The sequence below is a fragment of the Apiospora marii genome, assembly GCF_038362585.1.
Source record: "Apiospora marii strain CBS 49790 chromosome Unknown utg000001l_segment0_segment0, whole genome shotgun sequence".
Classification (NCBI taxonomy): Eukaryota; Fungi; Ascomycota; class Sordariomycetes; order Amphisphaeriales; family Apiosporaceae; genus Apiospora; species Apiospora marii.
The window spans coordinates 4,327,510-4,341,628 of record NW_027117372.1 but is presented as its reverse complement, the minus strand read 5'-3'; the positions used below and the strand labels follow the sequence as shown (position 1 = coordinate 4,341,628).

The following is a 14,119-nucleotide window of genomic DNA, read 5'->3' as shown; positions in this document are numbered from 1 at the left end:
CTCCCATGCATCGTATCAACAAATGATGCCACGGGTCAATCCCAACCTTTCGCCGCGAGTTGTGTACCCTTCACCGCGGTGATGAAGCTTATTATATTATCCAGACCTCCCAGGAAGCCTGAAAGTTGAGGGCGGAAACTTCCTGCCAATGTCGAGGCGGGCAGGGAAAATGCCGTGGCACAGGGGTCGCGGCCGCCTTCAGATCAATTTACGAGTCAGGTACATACAAATCCGTGGACTTCTCTTCTCTTACCCCACCCAGATGGTTCCTTTTTCTTGATCTACCTATCGTGAATCGTGCGCATCCTTCTCCTTCCTCTTGCCGACCCAATCCTACCGAGCGTGATTGTGGATGCTGGTTTGTTTTGAGGCGCTACTGCCTACGATTGATCGCCAATATCGGAAAGGACGCTCCTCTCCTAAACCTGCCGTCGTTTCCCACTTCCGCCCTGATCCACCAGCCAGCTACCCAGTCACCCCTACCTCCCTCACTTGCTGTGAAAAATATGGAAACGCGAAGTGGAAACAACGTAGCCGACGTCGAGCCCTCCTTCCCCTACCCAGAGGAAGTGCAGCGATTCATGCGCATCCCCTGGTGCGCCAAGCACCTGTCCACCCCCAACCTCCTCGTCACGATCCACGAGAACCGCACGGTCCTGTCGTCGTGGGGCAACCAGTTCGTCGGCGGCACCCTCAACACCCCCACCACCATCGCAGCCTGGGTCGACCTCCACCCGCCCCCCGGCCCCGCGCCGCACCACACGATCGCCGAGTTCCTGTCCCTGGTCGCGCTGCGCGAGGGCGTCATCGGGTTCCCCGGCTCCGCGCACGGCGGCGCGGCGGCGCTGCTGCTCGACGAGGTGACGGGCATGCATCTCGCCTCGCAGCGGGGACCGGGGGAGCCGCTCAATAAGGGGTTTCGCACGGGGTACCTGCACGTCGCTTTCCTAAAACCGGTGCCCGCGCCCGGGACGGTGCTGGTTCGGTCGCGCATCGTGCGCGTCGAGGGGCGGAAGAATTATGTCGAGGCGCGGATTGAGGACGAGCATGGGGAGGTGTTGGTAAAGGGCGAGGTGTTGTACATTGCGCTCAAGTCTGGCTTGAAACTATGATGGATATAAAGAAGAAGGACTTCTGGCATGCTGGCCAATTTACTCACGCATTCTATTGCTTCAGCGACTTGGTTGTAGGATGGCTACAGGGTAACGCCTACAGGGTAACAGCTGGAGGACTTGGGTGTGGTGTACAGTGTGCGGTTACAGGGTAAGTACAGGGTAGCATCTGAAGTTTGATCTTCCTCTTTTCAAGGCGATGCTCCATCGCGACTACAGCTTCGCCGCCCCCTCCTGCCACCGCTTCCCCTTCTTCGCCCGGGCCATCTTGTGCTCCTCCCGCCACGCCAGCTCGCCCAGGATCTCCTCGCTGCCGCCGCCAATGACCTTGAGCCGGAGGTCGCGCGAGATCTGCTCCGTCATGGTGCGGCCGCGCTCGTAGCCGCGCCCGCCGTGGATCTGCTGCGACTCGCGCACCGCGCGCTCGACGGCCAGCGCGCCCTGGACCTTGGCGAGGGCCACGGGCCCCGCGAGGTCCTTCGTCTGCCACCCCTCCGGCGACTCGCGCACGTGGTACGCGATCTGCTCGAGCCAGGCCCAGTGCGCCTCGACGTCGCGCGCCAGCGCCACCAGCTTGGACCGGACGATCTGGCGCGACGCCAGGGGCTTCCCGAAGGTCTCGCGGTCGTGCGCGTGCCGCAGGGCCTCGGACAGGCACACGCGCGCCTGCCGGTTGCAGTCCGCGGCCAGGATGAAGCGCTCCTTGTTGAAGTTGCGCAGGACGAGAGGCAAACCGCCCCCCTCGGGCCCCAGGCGGTTCGCGACGGGGACGCGCACGTCGGTCAGCGAGACCCAGGAGGCGCCGCCGGCGTTGTGGCCCGTGTTGTGGATCTTGCGGATCGAGACGCCGGGGCTGTTCAGGGGGATCACGAGGAGGGATATGCCGGACGAAGAGCTGCCCGCTTTCTCTCCTCCGGGGGTACTGGTGCTGGTGCGCACCGCTGTCGTCATGTGCGTCGCCCACGGCACCCCCGTCACCCACTTCTTCAGCCCGTTGACGACATAGGCCGCGCCGTCGGGCGTCCCGACGGCCGACGTGCGGATGGCGCCGACGTCGGACCCGGCCGCGGCCTCGGTGATGGCCAGGCAGAAGCTGGTGCGCCAGTCGAAGAGCCCCGGCAGCCAGCGCCGCCTCTGCGCCTCGGTGCCCGCGTGCAGGACGGGCGGCGCGCCCACGCTGGAGGCGCCCGCGAGCGCGATGGCGACGCCGCTGGGGAGGCGCGCCAGCTCGTCCATGAGGATCAGCTCGTGGAAGGCGTCGAGCCGGTCGAAGGGGATCCCCGCGACGGCCTGCAGGTCGCGCGGGCGGTAGGGGGGCGGCACGTCGAGGAAGGCGAGGCCGGACCGCGCGAACTGCTCTCGGGCGGGGCGCGGGGCCGAGCCGGCGGCTTCCCTGGCCAGGGCGTGCGGGAGGAGGTGCGCGTCGACGTACTCGCGCACGTGGCGCTGGAACTGGCGGTGGGAGGCGTTGTAGTAGGGGCTCGCGAGGCCCGAGTGCCAGGCTGGCTCGGCCCAGCTGTATTGCCACGGGGTCAGTGTCAGATGGGCTGGTCTCTTGCTTGACTGGTGATAGGATTGGGAGAAGAGGTTATCTGAAGATAAGGGGGTTGGATACGTACGGTAGGATGTCGTCCATCTCGAACGGGCTGGGTGGTGCTAGTAGACCTTGGTCTCCAGACAAGCGTTTTTCATGTTATCCCTTTCACCTTCTCAAGATATCATGTGTTGCTCTGTGGGATCCAGGCATGGTTATTCATCCGTCTGGCGCCAGTTTCCCCTGTCGTTATCAAGAAGAACGCACATCCCGCCGAGTATATTGCTTCCGAAATAAAATGATAAGGATACATCGTCTTCCCCGGACAGGATGCCCTTGAGCCCTCAGGGCCTGGACTAGAGGCTTGGACCGAGATTGTCGGCGACCAGCATCCAGGCCTCCAAAGGAAACGGCGGAACGCCCATCACATGCCCCTGGTCGGTCGGCCGGTCGGTCCATTCTGCAGTCTCTGGGGTTTGACCGCTCCTCCTACCTCTATCCCCCTCTCTGGCGCTCTCTCTCTCGCGGCGCTACGTCATGGTAAGGATGGCTGGCATAACCATAAACGATAGCCAAATCGACTAGCACTTCTCGCTAAACAGTGATGTTCCATTTACGGCAGACACCTTTCTGTGTTAAATGCAATGAAGGATGCCAAAACTTCCCAGGATGTCTTGTGTAAGCTAGACCCGTACGTACTGGCCAGTTATCTCGCCGTCGTGGCGGACTGATCTCCCCTTTAGTTATCCTCAAGCTGTGGACATGGCAGTCTTGGCCATCCCTACCGGCGGTAACAGTGAGACTACACGGTATCCTTAACATGGTCAGGTACTTCCCTGTAAAGCCAGACAGGGGCAGCGGCCTATGTAGGGTTACTAGCCAATATAAGGTTCGATTGACCGCCGACCGATAAACACAACCAAGCAATGCCGGTATGATAGCTGCCACCAGTGCCGCGATCTGAAAGAACATTAAATGAATTCTATGCATTCGCGACAGTCCGGATTCTCCCTATCTTGCTGAAGAGCTATTCCAAAAGGATACGAGCAGCAGCAGCAGCAGCAGCGGGAAAGTCCTTATCTCAGAGACAGCCTCCAGTACAACGGTCAGCCCCTGCCGTCGAGTAAGGTCACACGGTCCAAACCTGCGAGTCAGCTTCGGGAAAACTAAGTTTTTCGAAGTCATCAGTAAGTCATAGATCGGTATTGCATTTGTCCTTCTTTTGTTTCCTTCTACCGCCCGAGGTCGTGGGGATCCCCCGACCCGTCTTCTCTCGTTTTTGATTCCACCCAAACAGACAGATGGAAGCTGAAAGGCGATCTAGACGCTGGTCCCCCGAACATCCACCACCTCGACCGCCTTGCCACTCCGCGGATTCGCCGCCAGCTCCCCCGCGCGCACGAACTTGACCCCCAGCCCCGCGACGAGCCCCCTGTCGACGTGCTCGCGGAACATGGGCCGACTCGCGTCGAGCCCCGCACGAATCGCGCGCCGCAGCGCCGCCCCCTGCTCCTCGCTCGCGGGCGTGTGGGCCACGGCCAGGGTCAGCTTGTCTTTGCGGTCCTCCCGCGACACCACGGCCTGCAGCGCGCCCAATGTCTCCCCCTCGAGAGCGGCCGCCACGACTCGCCGCAGGTCGACGAAGTCGATGGAGACGGGGCCCAGGCGGATGGCGGTGCGGTCGCGGTCGAGGATGCGGAAGAGGGCCCGCGAGTGGTCGACCCAGGCGGCACGGTCGCCGGAGGGGTAGCGCACGATGGGCATTAGTCGGCGCTCCAGGTTGGTGACGACGAGGCGGCCCGCCACGCCGGGGGTGGTGATGGGTTTGCCCCCCTTCTCGCCGTCGTCATCGAGGATCTCCACCACGATGGCGGGGTTGTTGACTTGGTGCAGTCTGGGGTCGTTGTTGGTTCCATCGCTGAGGGATGGCGGTGGGGGCAGGCCAATGACCCCACAGTCCATGGACCCGTAGATCAGCGACCTGACCGCGGCGTTCGGGAACGCCGCCCTCAGCAGGCCGGCCTGGTCGGCGTAGAAGGCCTCGCCCGAGAAGAGCAGCAGGCGCACGTAGGGGTGCGTCTTGCCCGCGCCCAGGGCCCGCTCGGCGAGTTTGCACATGGTCGTCACCGTCGCCAGGACGACGCCGGCCTCGAACTCGACGAGGTGGCCCTCCATGGACTCGAGGCCGACATGGCCCGCGATTGGCAGCTGCACCGCCCCCGCCCCCGAAGGCAGGTGGTAGACGGACAGGATGTGCAGCAGGAAGCTGCCGTACAGGTCGCCCGCGTAGAAGAGGTTGGCCACCAGGTCGCCGGCCTGCACCCCGCTTCGGGCCAGGCCCTCGGCTAGCTGCTTGCTTACGCTGGCCAGCTCGGCGTGGCTGTAGAAGGAGACTTTGGGGTGCGCCGTCGTGCCTGCGGTTCGGGAGGGTTAGTAGTGGACACGTGCTGTCAAGCTGGATCTATAAGTCGGGGGACTCACCTCCTGTCTTGAAGATGATGCCGTCTTTCTGTTGTGACGTGAGGACGGTGCTGTTGCGGCAGGTGTTGCTCTCCCAGAAGCTGGCGTGGTCGACCACGGGGATGTTGCTCAGCGATAAGTGGTCATCATCGATGTCGCGCCAGGCATGGGCATAATACGGCGAGTTGGCCTTGGTGAACCTGAGTAGCTCGCCTATGGCCGCCTCGGTCGCATTTCCATTAGTCTTGGCAGAACACATGGTCGACAACGGTTGATGGTATGTTCGTTCAGGTTGAACAAAGCCCCCTAGATAGCAAAAGTTCTACACGATTGACACTCTCACTTGTTGCATATGCTCGCGATCCTCACCACGCTCGTATATTTACGAAAGGTGGTTAGTCGGGTCGTGACTTCGTCTGGTCTCTCCTTCTGCCTCTCTTGGGTTCATACAGACGGGCATGGTCCATGGATGGCCATGATCACGACCAAGGTAATCAAAAGTCAATTCAAAGGGTCGCCAAATCTCTTTAGAGTTAAAAGTGATCGGTGTGCTATCCAAGATCGGACCAAAGATTGGGTGCTAGCATCTACCTCTTTTGGCCGTATGATTGGTCCGATCTTGGATGCGCAAGTCAAAAAGTAGATAACTCGAACCGTTCTGGCTTAGTAGGGAGGCGCTCCATGACATGTCCCGTCGCTAGGCAAGGGAAGGGGGGAAAAAGGGATGAACCTTATTCGCGAAGTATGATATTGTGCACCTCCTTTTCCTCCCCTTCTCTGTCACCTACTCCAAATAGGCATGACCCCAAGACGGCTGAGGAGACTCATAAAGAGTCTGAAAAGAGTACGCGGTCAGTGCTGTTGCCTTAGGAACTGGCATTTTTGACACCTCAAGTTATACTCCTGTTGCCATCACCATCTCCATCCCCCGTGAGTCAAGAGGGGGATGTGGTAGTGAAGTGAATAGGAGTACACGTAATTATGCACGGCCGGGCTATGACTCCCCCCGTCGCATGGCCGGGTGCCTCCGCCGCTAATTCCCGACGAGATCTCACTGATCAGCAGTCCGTTTGGAGTTGCCAGTCCGCTCCAGCAAGTCGTCTCGTTCTATGTAGTATTTGGCGATACTGTCCAAGTCGTGTTCTTCTTTCTTTTTTTTTTTTTTTTCCTCCAATTCACACCAAGGCTCACCGGCAGAAACAAAAGACTCGCAAAGAGCAGATTACCTCAAGCCCAAGTCATGTAGTATGCGTAGTACGGCTCTGCCGTTTCAAGCACAGAAACATTTCCAGCTCTCTGGTCCATCCCGACCGCCTCGCATACATTTTGACTCGGGGGGAGTCTAGACCCTTCACTACCCCAAGGCCATCGCCTTGGCACACTGCCACTCAAGGGTCTTGTCCAGGGCTGCGATCCTATCTCTGGGAATCCGGCTGGGAGGTTGACCTTTTGCCCTCCCTGTCCTGCGTGGTATGTACATGGTGCCCACTCGATCGGCATCGGGATATGCACTAGATTAAAGGAACAACCCGCCGTCCTAACCCCGGTTCCCCTCCGTCGCCTGATTTTGTTTTGATTCTTTTCCGAGCAAGCGCCCATTCCCCGGGGTTAATCCCCAACCTCATGTAGTAGCACGCCAAGTCTAAGTACTTAGGTTCGGAATGTGGGGGTTCTCCCTGGTAATAACAGGAGGACTATACCTACTTCAACAAAAGTTTAAATATACGTTAAAGTTTACCCGCAACACAGGGACCAGGGGTGCGTCGTCCGAAAAGCGTATCGTCCTTCCATTCACGAGGATTGAGACGAAGCTATTCATGCAAAGGGCCTGGATTTGCAAATCACATAGCACGTCTCAGTTCTTCCGATGTTGCTTGACAAGGTGTGGTCGGAAACGTGGTATGACGTTGGCCACATATCTCGATGTTGCTGGGTATACTCCATCGCTCCTCCCTGGGTCTCTACATGTCCGGTGTGCAGGAAGTCAAGTTTCCCTTTCATGTAAGCATCCAGGGTTGTTGGTAGCACTTGCATTGCTCAAAGTCCGCAAGCGGCTCAAACCTTATTGAGAGGTGCTGGTTCTGTATAGGAGGTGCCGCCGGATGATGACGGCAGAGATCGATAACGGGACAAGTAGGCCATCTCTGCTCCTCCTATATTAGTCTCCTGCGTTGTGTCAGTTTATTGTCGTTGCCATTAACTGCTTCGGAGCCAGAAGAGCAACAAGTGAAAGCTTGTCTTCATCTGATCCAAATCGGCAACCTGCCTCCCTTTCTTGTTCCTTCTCTCGCTCTGTTTCTCTCTGCCCCCTCTCTCTGTGCCCTTCTTCGTTTACCACCATCCATACAGTCACAGCATCAACGAAATGGCGGCCCTGTACATAGCCCTCATCTACATAACAGTCCTCCTCGTGACGGGCCGGCTGGTACAGCAGAAAGTCAAGGCCCTGCGCTCGCCCCTGAGCCAGATCCCGGGCCCGTGGTACGGGCCCCTGACGACGCTCCACCTGCGCTGGCTCTTCTCGACGGGCGAGATCTGGAAGCTGGTGGAGCGGAGCCACGCCCGCTACGGCCCCATCGTCCGGCTCGGCCCCCGCCAGGTCTGGATCTCGGACAAGGCCGCCATGAGGCAGATCCTCGTCAAGAACGACCTGCCCAAGGTCGCCATGTACGCCGAGATCTCGCGCGACAAGTTCAGCCCGGGGCTGTTTGGGGAGATGTGAGTAATAGCTCTCCGTCGTACCCTTTCCCTTCCGGTTGACTGCCGTGAAGGGGACTCTTCCCTCGTCAGAGAATGATAGTGGTTAACCAGCAGTACAGTCGCTACGAGCCGCACAAGCGCCTCAAGCGCTTCCTGTCGCCCGCCTTCACCGTGGCCTACATCGACAACCTGGAGACGTACTTCAAGACCACCGTCCGCGACCTGCTGGACAAGTACCAGGCCACCATCGCCGACGATCCCCTGGCGGCGGCCAAGAACGGCATCACGGTCGACCTGATGGACGATCTGCACAATGTGGCCTTGGATATGTAAGTCGTTTCTCAAAACCCCAGAGACCAGTCGCTTAACACCACTGTCTACCAGCATGGGCGAGTGTTCGTTCGGCAAGGGCTTCGGGCAAACCAACCCCGACACCCTCGTCGAGGACGGTGTGGACGAGAAGGTGTGGAAGCAGATCCCCCGGTCCATCTTTGACGGTTTGAGCAAGCGTTACCAGGTGAGAATGAGGCGTCAAGCATCCTGTGTTCGTGTTTCACTTCGCTTACCATGGCGACAACAGACTGTTTACGTCAAGAAGTTCTTACGGAAATTCGGCTTCGACATCCAGTTTGATTGGCCAGCGGAGATGATCACGGTAAGTAGCAGCCCCCTATCACTGTTCCATACCTACCCAAACATGAACGGGGCGGCTGATTCGCACCCCAGGCCATCGACGCCGTGGTGACGCGGAGGAAACGCACGTCCGAGTGCGAGCGCCGGGACCTGCTGCAGCACCTGATCGAGGAGGGCAAGAAGCCCGACACGGGCACCGCCATGACCACGCGCGACATCGTGGACCAAATGGCCGAGATCCTGCTCGCGGGCTCCGAGACCACCTCGGGCACGCTGGGCTGCCTGTTCCTGGAGCTGGCCCGGACGCCCGACGCGCGCGCGAAGTTGATGGCCTCCCTCACCCCCAAATCCTTCACGGACTACGACGACGACATCGTGACGAGCAAGACGGTCCGCACCGGCACCGACGAGTACGAGTACCTCGAGGCCTGCCTCCGCGAGAACCTGCGGCTGCACCCGATCGCGTCCGAGATGGGCCGGCGCACGGGCAACCAGTGGGTCGAGCTGCTGGGCTACCGCCTGCCGCCGCACACGGTTGTCTCGGCCTCGTACCGCGACCTGCACCGCAACGAGCGGTACTGGCCGCAGGCGCACCGCTTCTGGCCCGAGCGCTGGCTGCCGGCCGACAAGCGCGAGGGGGCGCCGGCGCCGGACCTGGAGGCGTACTATCCGTTTTCGGGGGGGAATCACTCTTGCATCGGGATCAAGTAAGTTGTGGACCACATCCGGCTGTGGAAGGTATGACTGATTGACTGATGGGTATCTGTTTCAGCTTTGCTTGGGCGGAGATGCGCATGGTCGCCGCCAACATCCTCTCTCGGTTCGACATCGCCGAGGTTCCTGGGCAGGATATTGACTTTCGGCAGTACATCACGATGCAGTTCGCCACGGGCCACTGGAAGGTCACCCTCAAGCCCCGGCTGCAGCAATAAGCAGGCTGCGGGAAGTTTGGGCGCTGTACATGGCATCTGCGTCTTCTTTCTTTCTACTATTCTTCTGTTTAGAAAAGCGAAAAGCGAGAAGCGAGAAGCTAGAGACGTTGCTACAGGGCAACCCTTCATCACTAGATACTAGACAGTAGACCTGCATTGGCGAATATGTCCGTCTTCACTGGGACCGAACTGGACTTTTAGCGCACTAATTACAAGAGACGACGCTGGCGGGGAAAGGAGTTGAGACTTGTTTGACACTACTTACATAGCGATGTTGAGCCTTACTTGCTCGCCTGCTCCTTTAAATTATGAACTGATGATTATTAAACCCTCTTTAATGCATTACTAGATTCGCTTCAACGATCGTCTTATGCTGCATCAGTCGTCTTTGAGCCCCCCTTTCTGTACGAATGATTGACGACAGCAGGTGGCAGGGGACAGAGAGCCTGTTCACTGTCGGGCGGCGGGGACCTGGGGCGTGGAGCCCCTGATCATTCCCCAAAGGGCAATGCTCTAAATCCGGTACGGGCGGGCCCTAGAGGGGCATAGCAGCTGGGGTCAATGGAGGGGAAGCTGAAAGTGGGATGCGATGACGCTAGGCACTGGACCCCCTCGAGCACCAAGCTTCCAACCTCCCGCTTAAAGTTCCACGTCAAGAAGCACGCACCTTGTCTGCAGCACTTCCTTCCTATCTCCTGGTGTGACCTCACTTATCAAGGGCATATGGTCTTTTCCCTACCCAAACCTCGTTGATATCGTATTGAGAATTTCCCTTCGTAAGAGCGATTCCGAGTTAGAGGTTCCCTGCACTTACTCACATCAACTCACATACATACCGCACATCTTGTATCTACCCCGCACTTGGCCTTTGTCGTAGCACTATCTGTTCAGCTAGCTCACTGTTCGAATCAAGTCGTCTTATCTATCCCATCTATCTGTCCACCAGGCTAAACCATGACGATTACCACGGAAGAAGTCCTCCTCCTCCGGCGCAGCATCGCCTTGGCGGCCGAGGCCCTCGATGCCGGTAAGCCGCTACCCGACTGTTTCCTATTCTAGACCTATAGTGTGTTCCTAAGGGACGGGGCTGGCGGTGGCTGCGGTGGTCGACGAGTCACGTACAACATGCACCTGCTCCCGACACACCTAACACCGCCTGCCCTGCCCTAAGAACCCCTGCCTATATAACCCACGTAGTAACATTACGTGCCGTCCCCGTGCTTTCCCTCTCTCCCGAAGAACACGGTGCATCGTAAGTATTGAAACAAGGTGGTATGTTGCTAACAACGACCGAAGGCGACGCCCCCTTCGGCTCCGTCCTCGCCGTCGAGGGCGAGGAGACCCAGCACGAGGACCGCAACCGCACCGTCACCACGGGTGACGCGACGCGGCACCCCGAGTTCGAGCTGGCGCGCTGGGCGGCCGCGAACCTGACGCCGGAGCAGCGCGCGCGCGCCACCGTCTACACGTCGGGCGAGCACTGCCCCATGTGCAGTGCCGCGCACGCCTGGGTCGGGCTCGCGCGCATTGTGTATGTGGCGTCGGCGGCGCAGCTCGAGGCGTGGAAGGCGGAGTGGGGGGTTCCTACTGCGGCGGCGGCCAAGACGACGGAAGGTGGTGGTGGTGTGGTGACGCCCACGGTCGCGGCTTTGCCGGCGGGAACGGTCGCGCCGGGGGTCGTGGTCGAGGGGCCGGTGGAGGAGCTGGTGCCGGCGATTAGGGAGTTGCACCGGCGGCACGCTGGGGTGTAGGTTGGGCTGGGCTGGGTGGCGTGATGCCGTTGCATGAGCAGCGGATGGGACTGGTTTGTAGCGGAGGGGACTGTTGGAAGGGTCGGGGTCCTGCATGGTGGATCATTTGGCATCCGCATACAGGGCTTCCTGGGGAAGCCCGGTTCGTCCTGAATGCTTAGGCCCGTGGATTGATGGTTGCATCCCGGCTCCCTGGTTTGGCAAATCTATCATCGATGTCCCCACGTGCCTCGATCGGATGGATCGTGACATCTAGGTAGAAAGGCAATCATTGGTCGAATTTAATCTCGCATACCAAACCCTCACGAAATAGGTTGCGGGCAGTGTTGCTTGTTGAGCGGAGCGGGGCATGGATCATGGGTGAGGGAGGGCGGCGGTCAGGGGCGCGCGGAGTATTGTCTCGGAAGATGCCAGCAACGCCCACGGTGTGGCCACCTCTGTCCGAGTACAACTACATATTATATATAACGCCAAGATGAATCCGATTGCCAAGAGACGAAGAAGGCGGGAAAGGAAGTAAATCATAAACCCAATTATATCAATCGCACGAACTCAAACGACCGCGGAGACTTTCCAGCTACCAGTCCTCACAATCCCGACAGGGGCTTCGTTTCAACATGGAGGCGTCGAACGGAGAAAAGGAGGTGACCCTGGGCTCCAACAACAAAGGTACCTAGCCCTTCCCACAACGCCTTCCTCCCTTGACGCCTTGGTATCCCAAAACGAACAGGCGGGTTCTCAGGCTGACTCGGAACCGGACGCGCCGCCACAGAGTGCCTTGACAAGACCCTCGCCGTCCTGGGGCCCGCCTTCGCCGACGACGCCATGTTCACCTACTTCGTCCACCACCACCCCTCGCCCGCGCGGCGCCGCGCCCTGATCCAGACGCTGCTCCGCCTGTTCGTCCAGGTCGGCGCGGCCGGTGGAGCCCACCTGCTCGAGGCCGACAGCTGGGGCGCCGCGGCCGTGTTCCTGCCGCCGGGGAGGGGGGTCGTGGGGGCGGTGGTCGAGTTGGGGTTTACTTCGATAAAGGTACGTCACGCTCTCCCCTACCTACTTGCCTCTTTTTCTCTCTGTGCTATCCGCTCTACTTACTATGCTTCTCGCAATGAATGCCCCTATCACTGAATCACCGAGATGGACCGACTGACTGACATCGACGGGCGCAGCGCATGTACACCGACCTAATCGCCCCCATCGAGCGCCTCAAGCGCCAGCACCTCACGCCCGAGGAGCGGGCCGGCGGCTACGGGTACCTGACCGTAGTGGGCACGGCGCCGGCGCGGCAGGGGCAGGGCCTGGGCGGCGCGCTGCTGCGGCGGATGCAGGCGCTGGCGACGGCGGCGGGCGGGCGGCCGATCTGGCTCGAGGCGTCGTCGGAGGGGTCCCGCCGGCTGTACGAGCGGCACGGCTTCGTCGTGGTCGGGGAGGTGGTGGCGGGGCGGGGGGGTCGTGGGGGCGGACGGGCTCGCGAGGGATGGGGGGGAGGGGGTTCGGTGTTGGGCCATGGTTTGGCGGAGGGGGAAGGGGGAGGAGGAGGAAGAGGGGGATGAGAAGAAGAAGTGAGGGGAGGAGGAGGCGGGAAGGTGGTTCACGAGAGGCGGGTGAGGGCAGGTCTGGACGGCGGCGGCGCTGCCCGGTTGCTGCGTGGGACCCAAGGACGGAACTGACGGGGCAGGTCATCGTTTCGTGGGCCACGTTGGAGTTTATCAGTGAGCTCTTTAAGGGCCCTTGGCACTTGGGAAATAAGGTAGGGGTTTCAACTGTCGTTGACCATTCATGTGGTACCTGAGGTCGCGATGAAAGGTTAAGGGCATCTGCTGGGATTCTAGGAAGACCTAGCGAGCTTGAGCGACTGATACTGTACTTCACCAGGGGGTGAATTGTCATGGGTTGGATGTTTTGTTTCAGCTTAGCTACGCCTCAGCCTCAGCGCCTCCCTCCCTCCAGTATCCCAATCCGGAAGGAGAGTCAACAATGATTGTTATTGGTCGCTCCTACGTCAACCGGAGATGGACAAGTCATGCAACGACCTACCACGAGCCAGATCTGTGTCTTCTCCGGCTCCTTCGGCAATCGTCGGAAAGGGGCGCGTAGGTAGATAGGCACACACAGAGCTAGCCCCTCTAATCGCTCGGGGGTAGTTGGCTAATCCACCAATCCCCCGCATGCGCCACCGCATCACCGGAGAGATTGGCAGGATCCGATCATTCATGCTTTGCTACATAGTGGTATGTATGCCAGGTATGGCGGTAGTAAGCTGAGCCGAACAGTACCGAAAAAAGTCCATTCGCCACCCTTGCGGCTCACCCTGGTCTGAAAAGGTCCATCGTTTGGCGCCCAGCATTGCCGATCCGCCCAGTGCCCAGTGACAAGCACGCCGCGAACGAAGACAGGGAGGACATCAGGATCACTTTTCAAGGATTTCCCTCTCCAGCTGACTGGCCGTGCCAGGATACGGAGGTTCACAGAGCATGGCGACCCGGTAAGATATACCCCTCCAGGTCTCGGGAGGATAACTTGTTGGATTCATCAATTCATTGGCTTCAATTCTCTCATGTGCCGACAAGTTCGACCGAAACCACGACTGGTTTCGTAACATGCCTCTATCTACTCTCGGAATTACCGTCCTTTGGCGTATCTAGTCGGTTTAGAAGTACGACAAGAGTATTAATGTGTATTGCTGGTGACGGGTGTCCTAAGCACCTTGCCCGGCCTGGTTTTCCGCCGGGCCTTGGTTTGTGCGTCCCCCGCCTGCTCTCAGCCCTAGTAGGCGATGAGCAAGACGTAAAGAGCAAGGAGCCCGCGTCGCTTCATTCGTGGTGGGTATCACATCTCGGAATGGCCCCCATTTCTGTACAACCAATCCAATTAGGTGCGTGTGCTGCTTTGTGCTCGCTCGCTCCAAGGTAACCCCCCGTCCGTCCAGTCCGGCGGCGTCATGTAGAGAAACCGGGTGTTCCTTCGCACCTTGGAAACCTCCGATAAGGACGCGGG

General features: G+C 59.5%; 6 protein-coding genes across 6 annotated transcripts; 4 read left to right on the top strand and 2 right to left on the bottom strand.

Moving 5' to 3' along the window:
- Positions 1-506: 506 nt before the first annotated feature.
- On the top strand, positions 507-1,112 carry PG985_001407 (HotDog domain-containing protein; the record flags this gene model as incomplete). The annotated part of the gene is made up of 1 exon (XM_066821176.1): positions 507-1,112. One exon carries the CDS (start codon positions 507-509, stop codon positions 1,110-1,112), a length of 606 nt encoding a protein of 201 aa, XP_066692055.1.
- Positions 1,113-1,325: 213 nt separating this feature from the next.
- Positions 1,326-2,748, bottom strand: PG985_001406 (acyl-CoA dehydrogenase/oxidase; the record flags this gene model as incomplete). The annotated part of the gene is made up of 2 exons (XM_066821175.1): positions 1,326-2,628; positions 2,732-2,748. The coding sequence occupies 2 exons, from the start codon at positions 2,746-2,748 to the stop codon at positions 1,326-1,328; spliced, it is 1,320 nt and encodes a 439-aa protein (XP_066692054.1).
- A 1,218-nt stretch (positions 2,749-3,966) lies between these two features.
- Positions 3,967-5,365, bottom strand: PG985_001405 (uncharacterized protein; the record flags this gene model as incomplete). Its single annotated transcript, XM_066821174.1, has 2 exons — positions 3,967-5,060; positions 5,128-5,365. The coding sequence occupies 2 exons, from the start codon at positions 5,363-5,365 to the stop codon at positions 3,967-3,969; spliced, it is 1,332 nt and encodes a 443-aa protein (XP_066692053.1).
- A 2,106-nt stretch (positions 5,366-7,471) lies between these two features.
- On the top strand, positions 7,472-9,371 carry PG985_001404 (uncharacterized protein; the record flags this gene model as incomplete). Its single annotated transcript, XM_066821173.1, has 5 exons — positions 7,472-7,824; positions 7,926-8,135; positions 8,191-8,461; positions 8,533-9,146; positions 9,212-9,371. 5 exons carry the CDS (start codon positions 7,472-7,474, stop codon positions 9,369-9,371), a joined length of 1,608 nt encoding a protein of 535 aa, XP_066692052.1.
- A 954-nt stretch (positions 9,372-10,325) lies between these two features.
- On the top strand, positions 10,326-11,122 carry PG985_001403 (cytidine and deoxycytidylate deaminase zinc-binding region; the record flags this gene model as incomplete). The annotated part of the gene is made up of 2 exons (XM_066821172.1): positions 10,326-10,398; positions 10,668-11,122. 2 exons carry the CDS (start codon positions 10,326-10,328, stop codon positions 11,120-11,122), a joined length of 528 nt encoding a protein of 175 aa, XP_066692051.1.
- Positions 11,123-11,739: 617 nt separating this feature from the next.
- On the top strand, positions 11,740-12,675 carry PG985_001402 (uncharacterized protein; the record flags this gene model as incomplete). Its single annotated transcript, XM_066821171.1, has 3 exons — positions 11,740-11,791; positions 11,895-12,154; positions 12,292-12,675. The coding sequence occupies 3 exons, from the start codon at positions 11,740-11,742 to the stop codon at positions 12,673-12,675; spliced, it is 696 nt and encodes a 231-aa protein (XP_066692050.1).
- Positions 12,676-14,119: the final 1,444 nt, after the last annotated feature.